This window comes from Ixodes scapularis, unplaced genomic scaffold (genome assembly GCF_016920785.2).
Source record: "Ixodes scapularis isolate PalLabHiFi unplaced genomic scaffold, ASM1692078v2 PGA_scaffold11__112_contigs__length_91849675, whole genome shotgun sequence".
In the NCBI taxonomy this organism is placed as follows: domain Eukaryota; kingdom Metazoa; phylum Arthropoda; class Arachnida; order Ixodida; family Ixodidae; genus Ixodes; species Ixodes scapularis.
The window spans coordinates 3,667,963-3,686,094 of NW_024609837.1; the positions used below are offsets into that span (position 1 = coordinate 3,667,963).

Here is an 18,132-nt window from a genome sequence, read left to right on the forward strand (position 1 = left end):
TCGCTACCGGCCGTTTGAATGCATGATTTACTGATGACTGCGTCAATTACTCGCAGGTCTGCCCGTATCCCTAACCAAAACCATTAACACAAAAAAAAATCCGCGAAGCGCACATTTGAAAATTTTGAACACGAGTGAAAGAAACAGGGTCATGTATGTAGTTTGTCGCTGCCCACTAACGTAAAGTAACCTTGTTTGTAAAAAAAAATCTCTGAACAGTTGCTCACAGATGGCACCACTGAATAGATACTACTAATATAATTGCTCGGGGAAGGCAATTTCCAGGCTTTCATCGGAGTGAGAGCTTGATCTTCCCATTTCCATATTGAAATATGTGGAACAAAGATCTTGCCGGAGATATGTTAAGAGAGAAGTGACCTTGAGCAATGCATTGTCAGAAAATGTGTTGGTGCCTCTGTTTTCTTCGGAAGTGCTCATGAATGGCACGTTGAAAAAGGGGGAAATTCAAGCTCCCATAAAAAATATCTGGCCTCAAAACCGGGAAATGAGCGAATGCCTTGCAAGGTAGTTTTTTTTTCTAAATATTTAAAAAAAAAAGTTGGTTGCTGAGCATTCAGACCAAGAGGTTGCACTGGAAATGGCATGGGTAACTTCTTGTGAGGACGAGATAGAGCGAAATGCCAGAGAGAGAGCTACTGTAGAATACCGCGCATCCGTCCATTCCACACTAAGCGCCCATTCGCAAATTTGTAAGATATGAGAAAATATGACCAGTACATTTATATGTAAAATTCATGACCAAACAAGGCCCCCCCCCCCCCCCCCCCCCCCCCCCTTTTTCGCGATTATCTCCAAATTTTGAGTGGGTGCTTGCCCGGTATTTTACGGTAATTTTTTTCGGGGGAATCTGATTCTTTCCATGGCTTTTCACAAGTGTTTCAGTGTCGTGTTTCTCAGTTACGGATACACACCGAGAAAGAGTTTTGAGGATCTTTCTACCATTTGTACTCCTTGTGGCAAAAAAACAACTGATTCATTGATGGTTGATTTCCTCTGCAGGGAGAAACTTTGGCCTGGGTGAGGACAGCGACAGTGAGGAGGATGAAGAATGTGAGCTCCAAAAGTGCATGCTCAAGCTCGACGACTGGGTCTCCCTCAAGGCTGAACCCGAGGTAGTACTCAAAGAAACACTTGACTGGCCACCTGCATCAGTTGTGAATTGGGCGGAATTTCTGCCCTCTATGTTTTGTATCATGTGCATTGTAAGACCCGTAGCAAATATAGCGGGTTCGCTTGGCCTACCTTAAAACCACATACCAATTTCTGATTTGGAAATAGTATACTATTGCGAATGCATACTTTACGAACCATATATTTAAACAAAGCGTTAGAGTAGCAGAAGAAACCTGTCGTCAAGTAATTGATTTCTGAATACACGATTTGCAGCAAAAATCCTCAGCTTTTCGCCACAGTGTGTGAAGAAATTTACTCGACCACTCGCAACACAGCCTCGCGGTTACTGAAGTATGTGGTGAAAGGTAACAAACTTCACACATCAGTCAACGTCCCTGCCCAAGACTGAATCGAGGCAGGTACCGTTACCTCTCGCCGCAACTATTGCTGTAACGGCGGGACGTCCCATTCCAGTCCAAGGCATTCATAGGCCCCGCATCACTACCAGGCAAGCAGGTGTGCCCATCATCTCGCGGTGGAGTGGTGCTACTCTGGCTGTATATGGTCGCATGATTTGATGGCTTTCGTGCTTTTTATGGAACCTCTACGCCCAACCGCCACGATCGCGACGTCCTGCGGCGCGACGCTCCCGCTTTTGTGACGACGTTTGTTGCCACTTTGCAACCACTTTTTGGTGTGTAATCAGAATAGGATGCTAAACGTGCTAGTCGAAGATGCGTTCCGGGAGCCAGCTTCAAAAGAACTGTCTGCGGCACCCTGAAGCCGTTCCCTTGCCGTCGTTTCAGGTGGGGCACCTGGCCCTGCAACTCCGCCAGAAGTTGCAGGCACTCTTCCTGCGCCGGATGCAGTGCCCCACCAAGCCGTGGTCGCAAGTAGACGAAGCCGTAGTCCGAGCCGTAGTCGGGGTCCTCACCTCCGAAGAGGAAGCCCTCGGCCTGCCCAAGGGACCTCCTGGCATCGGGCAGCGACCCCGGCCGTTTGCCTTCGAGCCCGGCTACCTGTCCTTCTCCTCCCCGGCCGTGGCCCCTCCGGATAATCCGGCGGCTAATCCGGCAGGTAATCCGGCAAGGCGAACAGTCCTGCGTAAGGGAGCGTCGCTGGACTATGGGACGGCTGCGAGGTCATTGCCCTCATCGCGGCGAGGTTCGGGCGCCAGTTTGCCCGCTGTACCGTTCGGAGCGGGACGCTCGGAAGCCGGTAAGATCAAAATCCGTGTCTCCTTTTTTTTTTTCCTATACTTTAGAAAAACTGCCTGTCTCATTAGAATATCCCAAAGGCACTCTAAAATACATGGTATTTATAGCTCCTTTGTGATATCACGGTATGATCTGACATTACATGACCATTTTATGCGACATCAGGTCATGTGACGTCATGGTGTGACCTGACGTTACATGACAATGTGATGTGACGCCAGGTCATGGGACATTGGTGTCCCCTTTGTGACGTCGTGGTGTGACCTGATGTTACATGGCATGATGTGACGTCCGGTCATGTGATGTCACAGTGTCCTCTTTGTGGCACCATGGTGTGACCAAACTTTAAATGACAATGTGATGTGACGTCAGCTTATGTGGCATCACAGTGTCGCGTGACTTTGAATGACCATCAGGAAATCACGTGTCACGTGACATCACGGTGTCTCATCTCATGATGTGACAACAGGATGCGATATAGTGTTATGGTATGTCGTGATTTAACATCAGGTGATGACATTCGAAGTCACTGTGTGACGTGACACCTTGATGTCATTGAGTCTGCATTCCAGCCACGGATGCTAAAGTTCTAAGAGGCGTCCCTCTAAATTCTATGCATTTAAAACAGCACACCAGGGCAAAGACACAGAAAAGGAACGCGTACCACAGAGCACTCGAAGATGTCTTATGTTTTTCTTTTCTCTGCCTTCATTCTTGTACGCTGTTTTAGAGCGCAGATCTTAGGCGCCTGTTTCCGGCTTAAGCGGCGTCGGCGTCACCGTCCCGTCGCAGTCGGTGTAATTGCGCGGTGCATTATGGGACGTTTCCCATAAAGCATCGTGCAGACGTTTCGGCACCGCCCCAAAACGTCGTGTGAGGACGTGTGTTTCACACGTGAAAGAGGCAGGAGGGGAGGAGGAGAGGGTACGGATGAGCAGCAGAACCACACCCTCTTATCATTATTTTCTCCTCCTCCTGCTCAAGAGCTGCACTCGAAATCGGTGTTATGGGGAGTTGTAAATGTCTTTTATTTTTCTCTTTATAATTACCGTCTACCAACTTGCCGAGCTTTTTACCCTCCTTCAGTTCCCTCCTACAGTGGAGCCCAGTTATATCACACTTGGGTATTTGGAATTATTGTTTATATCAGACAGTCCAAACATCCCCTTGAAAATCACATGTAATAAGAGCGTTGTCTTTTTGTATCGAACTCCCATGACTTGATGTAGCGAACGAAGCCCAGCCGCCCATTGCTTTTCACGCGATCCGGTTGCGCCATAGCGAACACATAGCTTGCGTTGCAGGGCTGGCAGACCACCAAGCCAGCATACACGCGGGGAGATACGCAGCAAAAGAGCAGTTGTAAAAAAAAACAGCAATGAACTGTAAAAAAAAAATAATAAATAAATTGCAAAAAAAATTGAGGATAGCAAAAAAGCAAGGGGAAGGGCGCACGTGCATGTGTAGGGAGAGCTGGGAGTGCCTGCTGTCGGAATGGTAGCCTGCACCCTTTCCCCGATCAATGCTGATGCTGTGCGAGTCTCTAGCCCCAAAATAAAATAAGCAAACAAAAACAACAACAAAAAAAAGTCTTCGGCAAGTGGAGTGTGTTGACAACAGCGGTTGTACAATCGCACTTCGAACGCCTTATCTTTGTTTACCTTTTTCTTTTGCCGTTATTGCTTTGCCCGTTTTTTTTTTGTTTGTTTTTTTTGCCTTTCTTTTTTTGCTGCTCGAGTTTAGTGAGTTTTTTTGTTTTCATGATCGTTTTTTGTGCGTCTCGCTTTTCTGTATTTCTTTCATTTTTTTTTTTATTATTATTACTTTCGTGTTTTGTAGCTTATGTGCGTGGAAATCCCGGTCAGGCACGCGTGCAAGCAGTGGTGTTTGCGGTCTACGCCAACTCCACTCCACTGTATTTCGCTCTACTGTATTTCGCAGCTCTTGGATGCTTTATTTAGTAAGCTCCCGTTCGTGGCGACCTTCGGTATTAGCAGAGAGGCCAAAAAAATTCAGCTGGAGCTTAATTTAGCATATTTTTGTATATCAAATTCCTGATATATCGAACTATTTTACGATCCCCTTTGAATTTGATATATCTGGGTTCAACTGTATCTGTCAGCGCTCCCTTCTAAAACGGTGGCTATGTTTGCATGTCGTGATCAATCACATTGGCAGTGGGCTTTCTCTTTTGGATCGACCAACACCCACTGTTCGCATGTGTCGATTCAAAGGGGAGGCAATGGGATATCTGTTGTCCGCATGCGGTATTGGTTCCCGTGACACGCAAGTTTGTAGCTGGTTTCCGCGTGCTTAGTGCACATTAAAACACGAATCCGCAGTCTGTGGTATTTTTTCCCGCGATATAGGAGTTTGTAGCGAATTCCTACGTGTTTATCGCATCGTGAAACGCGAATTCGCCGCGTCCACAATCTGCGGCATCAGTTCCCGCTTCACAAGGTTCGTAGCAGGTGCCCCCTGTCTATCATTCATTTTTTATCACTTTTCGCCGTCTCATCCCCCCAGGTAACCCAACTCATGTTTTCCACCCTTTATCTGTTCATTTTGGGTGGGCGCCCTTAAAGGGACACTGACACCCCCCAAAATTTTTTTTAAATTTTTTGCCAGGCGCTTCATTATGGTGTCGGAGGACTACCCAATTAATATTTTGCAACAGAGTAGCGTATTTTTTTAATAAAGCCAAAAGACGCAACTGCTCGAAACCGAAACCGAAACCCGACGGAGGTCGGAGAAGTGGAGAGAAGAGAGCGAGTGGCGGAAGTCACGTGACTACACCCGACCGTGTGTTCTTTTTTTTTTCTTTTTTTTTTTTTTTTCTCCTTTCCGTAGCAGACGACATGCGGCGTACGGCAACTGTTCGCCGTGGGATTCTTTTGCAGTTATGTATGTTCCGCTCGTTGTTCTGTACTCCAAGATGAGTTGTTTTGCACATTGAGAAGCTGGAGATGAGTAGTGAGTGCCTGTGGTGAATTTTGATCGGCTTCGAAAAGAATACACCCAAGATGTTGCGTGAAGAGCTGGCTCACATGTTCTGCGTCCGAAACAGAAGTGGCATTGTGCGACAGAGTTTCCGAAAGATCAACGGGATCGGGACCAATGGCAGGCTGCAATTCCTGTAGAACATATACGGGCAGCTCGGAAAGCGGACGCTACCTGATTTATATGCTCCTTGCATTTTGTGGAAAGTGATTACATTGAATTCGCAGGTGTCAAAAAGGAAATCCCATACCATTTAATTCAGCGAGGTGTCGTCCACAACATTTGTTTCTTATTTTTTTTTTTGTTTATTTCTTCAGTGATAATTGTGAAAAAAAAAGAAATGAAAACATCAAAAAACATATGAAAAAAAAAAAAAAAGTTTCACGGGGGATCGAACCCGGTCCTACGGCGTGTGAAGCAGACGTCCTTCCCACTAAGCTACTGGGGCATATCCGAACTCAGGAATCCCTTTCTTTAGTAATAGTTCAGCCGATAAACTGTAAGTTGAAAAGTTTGCTGCCGATTTTCCTCTAGCAAAAGCACTCCCGGGTCGAAGTCGGGATGCACCACGCATTGGCGACATTCTCACCTTGTAAAGAAATCGCACGCGTGCATATTCAACTCGAAGTAGACACGTCGTGCTTGACGTTTGCGCGAGCGATGTCTTCAGCCACGAGAAGGGAGCGACGGCTCGGCGACGTCTTCGTGCAAATCGGCTTGGTGGTCGGGCGTGTCGTACGGGATGAATACCAATTCTTTTGATCAGTCCCAAATTTCTCTTTTAAACGTAGACAGAATTCGCCAGTACCGCGAACGACAGTTCTGAAATAAAGGTCCCACGCCCGTCGTCCGCTGCCATCGCCGTCCCTGCGAGTGCCACGATACGCGAAACGACGCACGCACAGAATGCTTCCGGTTGTCTGTGAAACTTTTTTTTTTCAATCAACGTATTTGCAGCTTTTTAGAAGCCACAAAAAATGGGTTTCATATTTTTTTCTATTTTTAATATTGAGTGTGTGCATTCAGTGACCCACGACTTTGATTAAATTTGGTGGTCGCATCGATACCTTAGAAAACGGCCCGTGACCGCGGAAAAGAGAGTGAGCGAGACTCGAACCGGCCAGTTCTTGATCGGCGGTTTTCGGGCGGAAAGAAACCGATTTTCGAGCTGCAAATTCTGTTCTGGGTAGTTGAGCTCTCATATGTCACGTACAACTAAAAACCTCGGCGAGCATAAATACCCTGTCAGTGTCCCTTTAAGGAATTATACAACGGTAGCCAAGGGGTTAGTGGCGAAGCTCGACGCACTCTCCCCCACCCCCGGGTCCTCCCCTCCAGGTGCCGGATCGTGGTGCTCGGACGAGCGGTCGGACACCTCCTCGCTGCCCGCGGCCAGCAGCGGCCACCCGAGCCCTAGCCCCAGCCCCAAGCGGTCTCCGGGTCAGCGACGTCGCTTTTACGTCGTCAAGGCGAGCTCCCAGCGGATGGTGGACGTCTCCGTCTCCACGGGCCTCTGGTCCCTGGGTCCGGCCACCGACCGGAAGGTGCAGTGGGCTCTCAAGGTGGGTGCGAGGTGGGCTCTCAAGGTGGAAGCACGTGGCACCCTCCTTAAGAAAATGTGCAGCGTTGGAACGTGTTGGGGCCAATTCGCACGCTCGCGACCGCTCATGACTTTTAAATTTCTCCAAGTCTCTTGCGACGAGGGAAGGCGCTGGCGTCGTCCGTTGTCGCGGAAGGCATTTCCGTATATTTCCCGTTTTCTGCGCATCTTCCTTTCTTTGCTCGAAAAACTTTTGACAATATTGTGAACGACCGTTCCTCGTTGATGGTGTTTTCTCGCGAACACCGCAGAACCTTCGCTCTAGTGAAGTGCAGTTTCAGGACGGCTTCGTAGATGGCGCCGGCGTGCCGCCATGTTCTCTTGTCACGAGAGATTGTGAGAACTCAGTTGTAAGCAATCGCGAGTGTGTGAGCGAGCCTTTAGAGTGTGCAAGATTCAAGCGTGCGAGGTTGCGGCACGTCCGATTGGAGGTCGTGGCGTGTGAGCTGTGAACGGGCAAGATAGAAGCGTGTGTCCGAGCGCGGAAGATTTGAGTGTGAAAAACTGGAGTGTGCGAGCACCATTTCTTCCAGAGTATGACGTGTGCGCTACGCACGAAAAGTCTTTGCAGTAAAGTGTCCCGCACCTTGTATGCGCTCGCACATTACACGGGTGATGGCGTTTTTTTCAGCAGCCCTTCCGAGGCAAACGCAAATAGCGGGAAATTAACACACGTATCACCATGGGAGTTTAACCGGCATTCGTGAAAGTAACACCCGGGAAAACGTATATTCTGAGAATGTGTCAACAAGGTTCTCTGGTACGTACGTTGACGCACCTGTATCGTGAAGAATGCATGTCATGCAAAGTGGCACACCGGCGTCGTTCGCCGGAAAGTGTGCTAATATAGGCGGATGCGAGACTAGACTTTGGGAATGGAGTGTCCTTGCGCACTTCTACGCTCGTCTGTAAGCTGGCAGTGAAGTGCTTACTATGCACTGGTGCAGAGCAACCTCCTGCGATGCAACCTTTTCTGACTGCGAAACAATCTCAGAATCGTCACCACGGAAATCTGTGTCGCTCCTCTCGCACGGCTCCTCTCGTGACGTCCGGCGGAACTTTGCGTGACAGGAGGGCAAAGAGGTGGTGCTGGTATTCTCGGTGCAAGGCAGCGGCCACTTCCAAGGCTACGCGCAACTCCAAGGCCTGGCGTCCAGCATGTGCTGCCCCCCGAACGACTACGCCGCCAACACGGGCGGACGCTGCTACTTCATTGAGTGGAAGCACAGGTTCGTTCGTTCCTTCAAAAAATCGCACCCTGTCCCACGTCCGTAGTGCCCGAAACGCGTCTCTGAGTGTAGTGTTTACCGCATCCTCAAAGGCGGTCCCTTAACTCCCGCCCGACGATGTTGTAAAAGTGTCGCGCTGTTGTCTGCCGCTATCCGGGAAATTAAAGAGGAAACGGGTAATTAAACTCCTTTTTTACTGCCGTGGCTAGCCAGCGCCCACGTTAGACTCCTCTCACAAGCCCGCAGAATTTCTGTAGTTTTTGTAATTGGGAGATATTTTCAGTTTTAATTGGAGAGCCCGAATAAGCGTGCCTCAGACCAATGGGTAAATGATTATTTGTATTGTGTCTTAAACAACTATTGTTTACCACACTGTTTATGCAGTTGTAAGCATAGCCATTTTTAAGAGAGGCAGGACATTAGAACTGAGTAGATACGGTAATTAGCTAGAACCCGAAAAATTCAATTTTCTGGCATCACACTAATTGATAGGGGAGTGGATCGGCCAGATTTTCTGTCGTGTTTGCCCCGCATGTTGAGTCCGGTACGTCTCTCTCTGCTCTATGTAGCAACACAGGACGACATGTGCCCCAATGGGCAGTGTGCTCAGAACGTGTCTCAATCCGTACCGATCGAACAAATATTTGAATTCTTACATAACGTAAATATAATATATTTCGAGGACAGTTCCCGCTGGAAAGCAGCTTTTTCCGAGCTCAAACACCAAAACATGTCAGCGGATCTTTCCCACGTATAAATGCCGGGAAACCTACGCCGGTCTAAATAAATAATTGGGAACCACAGACGGCTGCGGACAAACAATCAAATGCACAAGAGCTCGTCGAGCCACGAGCAACCGCCGATGGAGCAAGAGGTCTTATATCATGCGTGAGTGTCCGTCACGAGCATAGTCCCGCCGTACCACATCCAAATGTCGGTGAACGAGTCGAGTATCTCGCGAGACAAGAGCCACGGTCGTCCTCGACACCGAGTGCCGCTTGCACGGCGCAGCCACGTCCAGCCGACAGCGGTCGTCGTCGCCTTTTGCAGGTGCAACCTGCCATTCCAGAGCACGCGACACCTACTGAATCCATGGAACGAGAACCGCAAGGTACAAGTCAGCAGAGACGGTCAGGTATGCCGCCAAGCGTTCTGCATCCCGTCACCGCCATCCTAACCGATTGCACGCACCGGCGAGGGAATCGGCCCTCGCCAAGTAGGGGGGGGGTCTTCAGACTCCCCAAAATTCTTCCGTTTTCAAAAGGCGCTTCGTCGTAGGAAGAGAGGTCTTCATATTGCCGCACGCAACGAGGAACGGGTTTGAATCCCTCTCGACCCGTTCCTTCTTTTCTACTTGCGTACTCTTCTGAAAAGTTCCGGCTCATTCTCGGCTGTTGTCTGGTTCGATACATTTCTGGACTGACCACGTGTATAAAAGCGGTGGTAGCTCGGTGTTTCAGGGCGGTCACTCTTTCGTTGCCGTCGCCGAGCGACGTACGGTTCCTTTTGACTTTAGTTAATGGCACGAGCGTGCCTCGATAAACGTTGGTTTTCAGTTTCAATTTACTTGTTTCTTTTAATTCGTCGCAATATTGATTGCAAAGCTTAGACCGAAAAAATACAAGTAGGTGGCCACTTTTTGTAGCGCTGGACGTCATACATTTGTAGTATGCGTTCCGGAAGCTTCGCGTTACGGTTGCGCTTGTATGTCGTCGCCAGTGTTTATCTTCCTTCTTCCTTAGCTTTTATGCTTGACAGGATTGGGCGTAACCAATCGGCACATATTTGGAGTCCGCAGCTTGTGCAATAAGCCTCATTAATTGGGATCTTGTGGGAGCGGTAAAATGTCAGAGTCGTCTGAACGTCGAACGAACGAAGAAAGCGGCGCAAAAATGTTCCCTTTGCAATATTTATTTTGTGGAGAACAGTCTTGCGGCTGCTTTCTTTCTGCAACAAAATTTGTGCGGTTGCACCAGGTTTTTCTAGCTTATCCACTGTATGTGCACTGTTTTCAGTGTCACCACGTGACAAGCACCTACGTTTATACGAGTCCAGTATGCAGTATGCTTAAAAACATAGTATTGGCAATGAAATATGCATGCATGGCAAACATTAGACTGGATCTCTAATGCATAGTACCTGTCTGTTTCTGTCAAAATAATATTTTATAGTAAACAAGGAAGTGGAAGACCTAAATAAGCTTTGTTTTTTTGTCCCCTCTTTTTTTTTTCGATGCTTGTTGCAGGAAATTGAACCCCGGATTGGCGAAGCCCTGTGTCGGCTGTGGATTGGACTCCCGGACGCCAGGGCTGCGAGCCAAATCGTGTGATGCTGAGAAACCCGGCCACAATCGCAGTCTTATGTCTACGGCCATTAACTCATCGTTGCATCTGCGTTTTATGACCATAATGTGAGCTTCAGTGCTGTTGCTTTGCTTCAGTTGTTTTTTTATGCTTTTTATTCTCATTCCCATAATGTGGCAGCTTCAATGTTCTGGACAATTGCAACAGACCCTTAGGAGTGATACTGCAGCCTAAAGAAAAAGAAACTGTGCAACTTGCTTTTTTTTTTTTTTTCCCCCATTACTTGCATTGTAAGTAATATTCCAGGTTTCGTTATTAATTTTCAGTGGTGTATTTAAATTCGGTATTGGGCTAGAAATGTTAATTCAGTTGTGTATTAATTCTGAAATCCTGCCTAGAAAAAAAAAAAGCATTTGACATGAATAAGAACAAGATGCTTGCTAGATAGGGTTGTGTCACCATCCCTACTTTTAATTGGCCTTTTATTGAATGGATTTAGAGTAAAAAAATATGGAATCTACTTTTACTAGCTCGATGTTGTGTTTATGAGAGTTATGTTTTTGGCATAAAACTTTGTTAATGAACACGGCTTTCCATGAGCAACGAACATTGCAAAGAAAACTTGCTCGCAAATGGTAAAAGTGATTAGCTATTGAATGATAACAAGTCAAGTTTTATCTGGTATTGGTATGTATTAGAATTTACTTCCAAGAGTTTTTAAAGAATGGGAATATTTTCAACATTGACCGACCCAACGAAACCTGTCAACTGTTAGATAATTATACTTACCCTTACAGTTCGGAGAATTTTGCATAGAGGTAAGAGGTGTTCACTTTTCTCCTACTGTGTCTCTCTGTGTTCACAAATGCAATGATAAGTCCTTAAACTTTAGAAGAGCGCTTTGATTTGTCACCGTCACAACACGCACGTGATATGTGCAAGCATTTTCACGTGGGGCCGACCATCGTGGCTCGAAAATGCCATTTTAGCATTGCCACAGTAATTCTAGTCCTTGAAGCTGTGATGGAATTGTTAGCTTTGCCTCACAACTTCCTTTATATGTACATCCTATATTTGATGTTTCTGCCTTCTTTGTTTTTGTTTTTTTTAATTCATAGTGCCAAGGCAACTTGAGTGCTCGTGTCTTGCGTAATATTCACAGATTGCGGTTCGAAGCACAATACAATAGAATCTCGTTAATTCAAACTTGCGGATATATCGAACTAAACATGCAGGTCCCGTCCTATGTGTTTCTAGGAAGGAAACTCCCGGTTAATTCAAAATTTGCATTATTCAAACAAAGTCTTGGTCTCCTTCAAGTTCAGATTAACAAGATTCCAGTGTAAATTGTTCTACAACGAGCTGGTGCGAGTTGTTTCGGTTGAGACGTGCCTGTCAATTTACGTGCCGTCTGTTTTGTGCGCGACTTATCTGAATTTTTGCATCATTGTCATGACACTTCAAGTTTTCGTTTTTAAGGCAAATTTTTAAGACAAAAAATGTTGGCCAAGATTGCCTGCCAACACATTTCGGGGACAGCATTAGAGTGGCCGTATGCTTCGAATCCTTTTTTTTTTATTGACTAAGCCTTTTCTTGCGTAGAAGGCTTTTCTGGTAACTATAATATGAATTTCTTCTCTAGTTAAAACCAGAGCTCAGTAATTGATTCAATTAGGGGCGAAGAACATTCCTATAAAAACAGTTTCTATTAATGTTTTTCTAATTTGTCATCAAAAATAAAAACTTAAAGTGCATTGGCAGACAGGCCAGCTGCAACCCGAAAATAACAGTGAGAATATCGACATAAATGTGTTAACAATTAACATACACAGAAACGTTTGTGTCTGTGTACGTGACCCCAGTGGCAATGGAGTAGGCTGTCATTGTTTTCCCAGGCATTACCTAAACGTTCCAGCTACGTTCAGTCATAACAATATCTTCCGAGAAATGTGGTGGCAAGTGGCCATCGAACCTGTCATTGACTCGTTACTGCACGAGCTCTTTGCTCAGTTAAGTCTGTTTCCTCCAAGAATGTGGTGTAACATAAATGTTGACTTTTGAACTGTAAACTTACCAATGGTTTGAATTTGTGTCATCGATCGCGGCATCGAAACGTGCACCAAGTTACGGTTGGACTTTGGTTTAAATTTTAAGTACTACCGACAGATTGGAGGCTGCCTCAGGCCTTTCGTTACCTTAGTTGCACCAAAGTGTCTATGACGCAACTGAAGGGGAGGCTACAGAAATAATTTGATGGTTACTTTGCCTCAAAAGTGATGTAATACATCAATAGGCGCGGCTGAACTATATCCCGCATCGATCCGATGTCATCAATTCAGTGGTGCCAAGACTGCATCATCACGGCGCTCATGGTCTTCGTGGGTTTGCCGTCGCCGGCTAGACCATTCGCGCACAGACAAAAACGCGGGATCGCGGCGCATTTGCAGTGTGCTATAGACCAACCCCGACGTCACGCAGCTGTGGTGGCGCTGTCGACGGCACTGCGCATCCGCAGACGCTTCACTTCACGTGAACTCAGTTTCTGCGCACGCGCAGTGCCCACGTGTGGGCAGATGCGGGCTTGTTTGTAAACAGTGTGTCGGTCTATTGGTTTTGCCAGTGATGGCAAACGCAAACGGACGACGAGCGCTGTGACAGTCCACTTTCGGTGCCGCTTGATTGGCTGCGTCGGATTGTAGCGCCGGCTGCAATCGGACTCGAAGCGAAACGGAGCATGGTAACCATTGTTTGTGCGGAGAGGCTTAGCGGTTCCATTTTTCTCTGGAAATTCGGAGTTGGAAAGCCTCTCGCAGTTCTTCCGTTGCTACAGACCATAGGACCATTCCGCTTCGACGGCGGTCTCCAGTTGACGCAGTTTTAATCGAGGCAAGGAATGTGCCGTCGCCATTGTCATTGTGCGACCGGCATTCAGCTTGCGCTCACACAGCACGGCAAACCCGCCGCCGCGGGAGAATGTCGGCGGCGAAGTAGAACTCCCGAGAGCTTGGCCGTACGAGGAGGAATGCAAAACTGTTGGCTTGGTGTGGCTTCCCAATTTGTCTACAAACTTCGACGGTGCCAGGCCCAACCTTTATGTAAAAAATACTCGTGCGACTCCAGAATTCCTGCCAAGCAGAAGTAAACGAGCATTCAGGTGCTAGAGCCCAGAAACGTTTTGTAACTGCACCACATGTATTTGACCGTTTTCACCGGTGCCTTCTAAGAATTCATTCCATCACTTCCAATGCGAAGGGGAAATGATTTGATTGTGCAGTTGACATCGTTAATTGCCTTGGTGGTTTGCAGGCCACGGAGAGCTGTAATTTTCGCGGAGATGCAGCTGTACTCCGTTTCAGGCGTGGCACACAATGCCACTAAAGCTGCTGGCACAAGCACGAGTGTCGTGCGAATGGGAGGTCACGCGCTCCGACCAGAAACTGCGACAGTGTTCGACGCTAAATGTACGAGACGGGGTATACAGGCGGTGGATGTGCGTGGTCAAAGTTTTAACACTGGCGATTACGTGAGCAAATACTAAAAATCAAAACTTTTTATTTTGATATGCCGCTAAGGCTGTTATTGAGGAAAAAAAAAACCATGCGCCAGTTAAAAACACTAGCCACCCTGTTTTCCTTCCGTGACCACCGCCAGCCTCAAAAACACAGGGTGCTGGGAATCCCAAGAATTTCATTATCACTACATAGCCAATGAGATTCCGGCGTTAGACGATAAGAACAAATAGAGAAGCAACACGCTAGAACATAAAAAGCCGCATCCCGCATTTATTAAGTTGGCAGCGTCTAAACAACATTTCGTTCTTCATTTTTTTTTTTTTTTACAAATATGACTGTTTTTAGCGAGACATATATGTTTTTTTTTATCTTTTCGCCCCACAAACGTAAATATACATGTCCACCAGTAAGCTGCATCTCGACGTAAGATCACCAGAAACGCAATGAAGCAACTCGTTTATGTGCAGCATTAGGACATGACACAACGGAACAAATCGTCGCACGGCGGGGCAAAACGATTCCTCTGGGCGTCGACAAACGGCCAAAGTAACAATGCCCCGAGGTTCCGTTTTGCATCATTTGAGGGCGTCTTTGAGGTCCTCGTTGCGTGCCAGCTTGTGGATGATGCGACGTGGCAGGGGCTTTGCGTACAGTCCGTTCTGGATGAGGAACTCCTTGCTGTGGTGCGTCACCGCCCCATGCTCCAACTGGTGCTGACACAGCGTCTGCAGCGGCCTGGTCAGCAACTGTGCGGAACAGGTCATAACAGCATGCGTGGTTGGGTGGGGGGGGAGGGGTAGGAGGAGGGGAAGGGAACAAAAGCATGTGGGTGCATTTGGCAGGTAAACAAATGCCTGAAGTGAGCAAGGAGCAGACAAAGTTGTATCTTAGTACGGGGAATCACATCGCCTGCCAATTACAACAAGGTTATCACTTCACAACTGAAAATTGCTGTAAATAAACGGGGCCTGCCCACTGAAGCTCTTTTCACGAAACCCAGAATACTCGAAGCTAACCAGATTTATGATTTCAAGCTAATACAACTCGTTCACAAAAAGAAGCTGTACGATATAAATCGTGCAGTGACCGACGGCTTCGACTTCCACAAATTCGTACGAACTATGGAAAGCAAACTAAAGACTACCAAGTGACTCAAATATTGAATGCTATCGGAACCTTTGTAGATTTCAACTAATCTTATTTTAAATTTAAGAAAAGAGCAAAGGGCACTTATGATGGGTGGCAACATTTATTTTTAGCCACCTTTGCGATCGTAAATGCCTATTTTGGGTAAAGGGCAACATAGTTACGTTGGAAAATAAAAACAGCGCAAAAATGAACATCAGTACAAGTAGAAGACGGACAAACACAGTTCTGACTAACAGTGAATAATCTCATTATTTAGTGGTGAATTCTCTTTCATTAATCAGACTGACACATTTCTGTGACTGTGACTATGACTTCGACTGTGGAGAAAGAATGCCCTGTATAGCTTTTCTCTTCTGACCATGACTGGCTGCGACTGTGATGAAAAATGCCCTATATAGTTTTTTTTTTCTATTTATTCTTCTTTAGTGTCAATCTAGTCTATTCTGAAGGAAAGAGACAGCCGTTATTGAGCGTCGTGTTTGTGTGCGTCTTCTACTTTTTCTTGTGTTCATTTTTTAGCTGCTTTTATTTTTATGATCATGCCCCAACTCGACCATCTTTACATCTTACTGTAGTTACGTTACTCGTTTACATCTTGTTCCCAAAACAAACAAAAACAACTGTACTTAAATTTTTGTGTGTTTTTAGGCTTCAAGTAACACACATTCTTCCAGCTATCCCACATCAACAAAGTCGATTTTTTTTTTTTTACATCATGAGCTTGGTCATTTGCTGGTATCCTCCTATTCGTTCTTTCGTTTTCTGAAAGAAGGCGAGCTCTGATATCTTTTTAGAACGCATATTGTCCCTGCACATTAGGATACAATTCTGTAAAAGGTTTTGTTTTATAAAAGGTAGAAAACAATTGGGTGCGCAGGCGTACCACTGTATGGTGTCACGTAGTTCAGACTCGAAAGCAAACCGCCAAATTATTTGTTTTACTAGAGTTGTGTGCAAGTCACTACCGTTGGCCAAGAAGGCGCATACCTTTCCTAAAGGTCAGTGATTAAGAACACCTTCCTCACTTCCTCGCTACTATTAAGGATGTGTCAAATGAGGACGTGCTCCGTTCGCCGTCATATCAACTGTCTGGATGGCCTCAGGGAAATTCACAATCCTAGTTAGAAAAGTTCTTTGCTCAGTTCCCCCGGGGACTTAAGTGCTTCCATGCAGCCACTTGAAGATTTCATTAATCATTATACCCCCTGTGTTGAGATGAATAGAGTTCGGCGTTTCCGGCCTCATTTAAACATAGGCGGGTATAGGTTTTCTTCGCCTGAAAGAAGTTCTTAATTGGAAGCACTCAACTCCGGCAGTATTGGAGAGCCGCTGTATAACTTGTTAGCGACAGGAACCCTTTTGAAGAAGAAGAATCATCGAGAAGTCTGATGGGAGTCCTTCAGGCTGTGAGTAATGCTTCAATAATAATCTGTGGCGTTTTAAGGCTATTCGTTTGCGGAAGGAAAAACAAGGTTGTAATCCAGCTCCTGGAAGGCTTCGATGAAACTAGTATCAATGGTGCAGCATCGGCATTATAAATCTATGACACCAAGTCACTGTCTCCTCGTTCGAGTTACTGTTCGTTCGTTAATCAGCAAATCTGGGAATGGAGAATCGACCAATATGAGCCACTCCAGAAGTTAAGTGCCTATTATGAAATGTTCGAATGAGTCTTGACATAGTGCCCTGACGACAGTACTTGAAATAAAACGAACAAAAATGATGGCGCAGTAAATACAGCAGTCGGAGACGCGTTTGTGGCCCCAAATCGTTGGGTCACAAATTAGTTTTGCCATCTGGTGTTCAAGGGTCGAATGCAGCATTGTGAATTCCTCAGACCTAAAAATGCAGTACTTTTACCACTCCTGTTCACAATTTTCCAAATGGACTGAAACCACGCATAGTGCAAGAACATTTGTAAATAAATGAGATCACCAAAAACCAGGAGGGGCGAAAACGATCATCATATCACTCTCTTCAGGTATCCGCCGTATTGGGCCGTCTGCTCGATCACTGCGGCATCCTAGTGTTCTCTAGCGTCGTGCAGTGCAACCGACAGGCGATTACTGAGCTCCACCCCATACTTAGATATAGAACGTCCCGATTTTCCGCTGCAGGTTTGTAACCCGTACTCCAGTGGAGACGGTAGCTCTTTAACAAGGTTTAAAAAACTGGCGTAAATCTAGTAGATCTGTTCACGGTCGTACGAATGGCGAAAGCCATCTCAGAGATGTACTCATCCCAGACCCGGTGTTTCTCTGTTAGTGGAATCAACATGCTTTTCAGGTTATGATTCACAATTTCAGTGATATTGTACTGAGAATGATATGGTAAAGTCCTCTTGTGTCTTAATTTGAGCGCTGAACAGGAGACTGCGAACACATCGCTGGTATAGTAACTTGCATTATCACTAACGAGACACGTGAAAGTGTCGAAGCGCAGAAAAGTGTCGAAAAACTTCTACCGTACCAGCTTCGAAACCGGTTTCGTCCTCGTGTACGGCTTTACCGGTTTTGAGAAAAAGATGATTGATTACTAACAGATACAGGATACCACGGGAACTCCTTGGCAATGGGCCTACGTTGTCGCAGGATTTTACCCACCACGGAAGGACTGCATCAACACCGGAGGTTTTTTCAACTCTCGCCTTCGCCTTCTGACAGGCGGGGCAGCTACGAGCATACCAAAATACGCCCTGCCTCGTTCCCGGCAAGGTCCCGAAGCGACATAAGTTTTGAAACGTCTTGCTGCCGCTACCGCTGCGATGAGCAGCTAGAGCCGAGTCATGAAAATACCCGAAAGACTTCGTACGTAGCTACATAAGAATTACAGCCCTGAAGGGAGGGTCATTCCCATCTTTTCGTCGATCGTTGACATGCAGCGGAGCAACAACCCGGTTTCGCCCAGCAGATATTAATCGAGCGACGAATCCATTCGTCCCCCAATGTCTGCGGTGTTAACTACAATCTCTGCAAGCTTTCCCATCAC

General features: G+C 46.5%; 1 protein-coding gene across 2 annotated transcripts in view; it reads left to right on the forward strand.

The window, feature by feature from the left end:
• Positions 1-12,569, forward strand: part of LOC8034584 (3'-5' RNA helicase YTHDC2) — a 43,071-nt gene extending 30,502 nt beyond the window's left edge. The window contains exons 21-26 of one of the 2 annotated variants that reach the window (XM_029977209.4): positions 1,021-1,133; positions 1,941-2,352; positions 6,690-6,913; positions 8,023-8,180; positions 9,231-9,315; positions 10,426-12,569. In XM_029977209.4, coding sequence (XP_029833069.3) covers positions 1,021-1,133; positions 1,941-2,352; positions 6,690-6,913; positions 8,023-8,180; positions 9,231-9,315; positions 10,426-10,509 — 1,076 coding nt within the window. In that variant the 3' untranslated portion in view covers positions 10,510-12,569. Of the gene's footprint in view, positions 1-1,018; positions 1,134-1,940; positions 2,353-6,689; positions 6,914-8,022; positions 8,181-9,230; positions 9,316-10,425 lie in introns of both variants that reach the window. The other variant, XM_040213404.3, reaches the window with a different exon arrangement.
• The last annotated feature ends 5,563 nt before the right edge of the window (positions 12,570-18,132 follow it).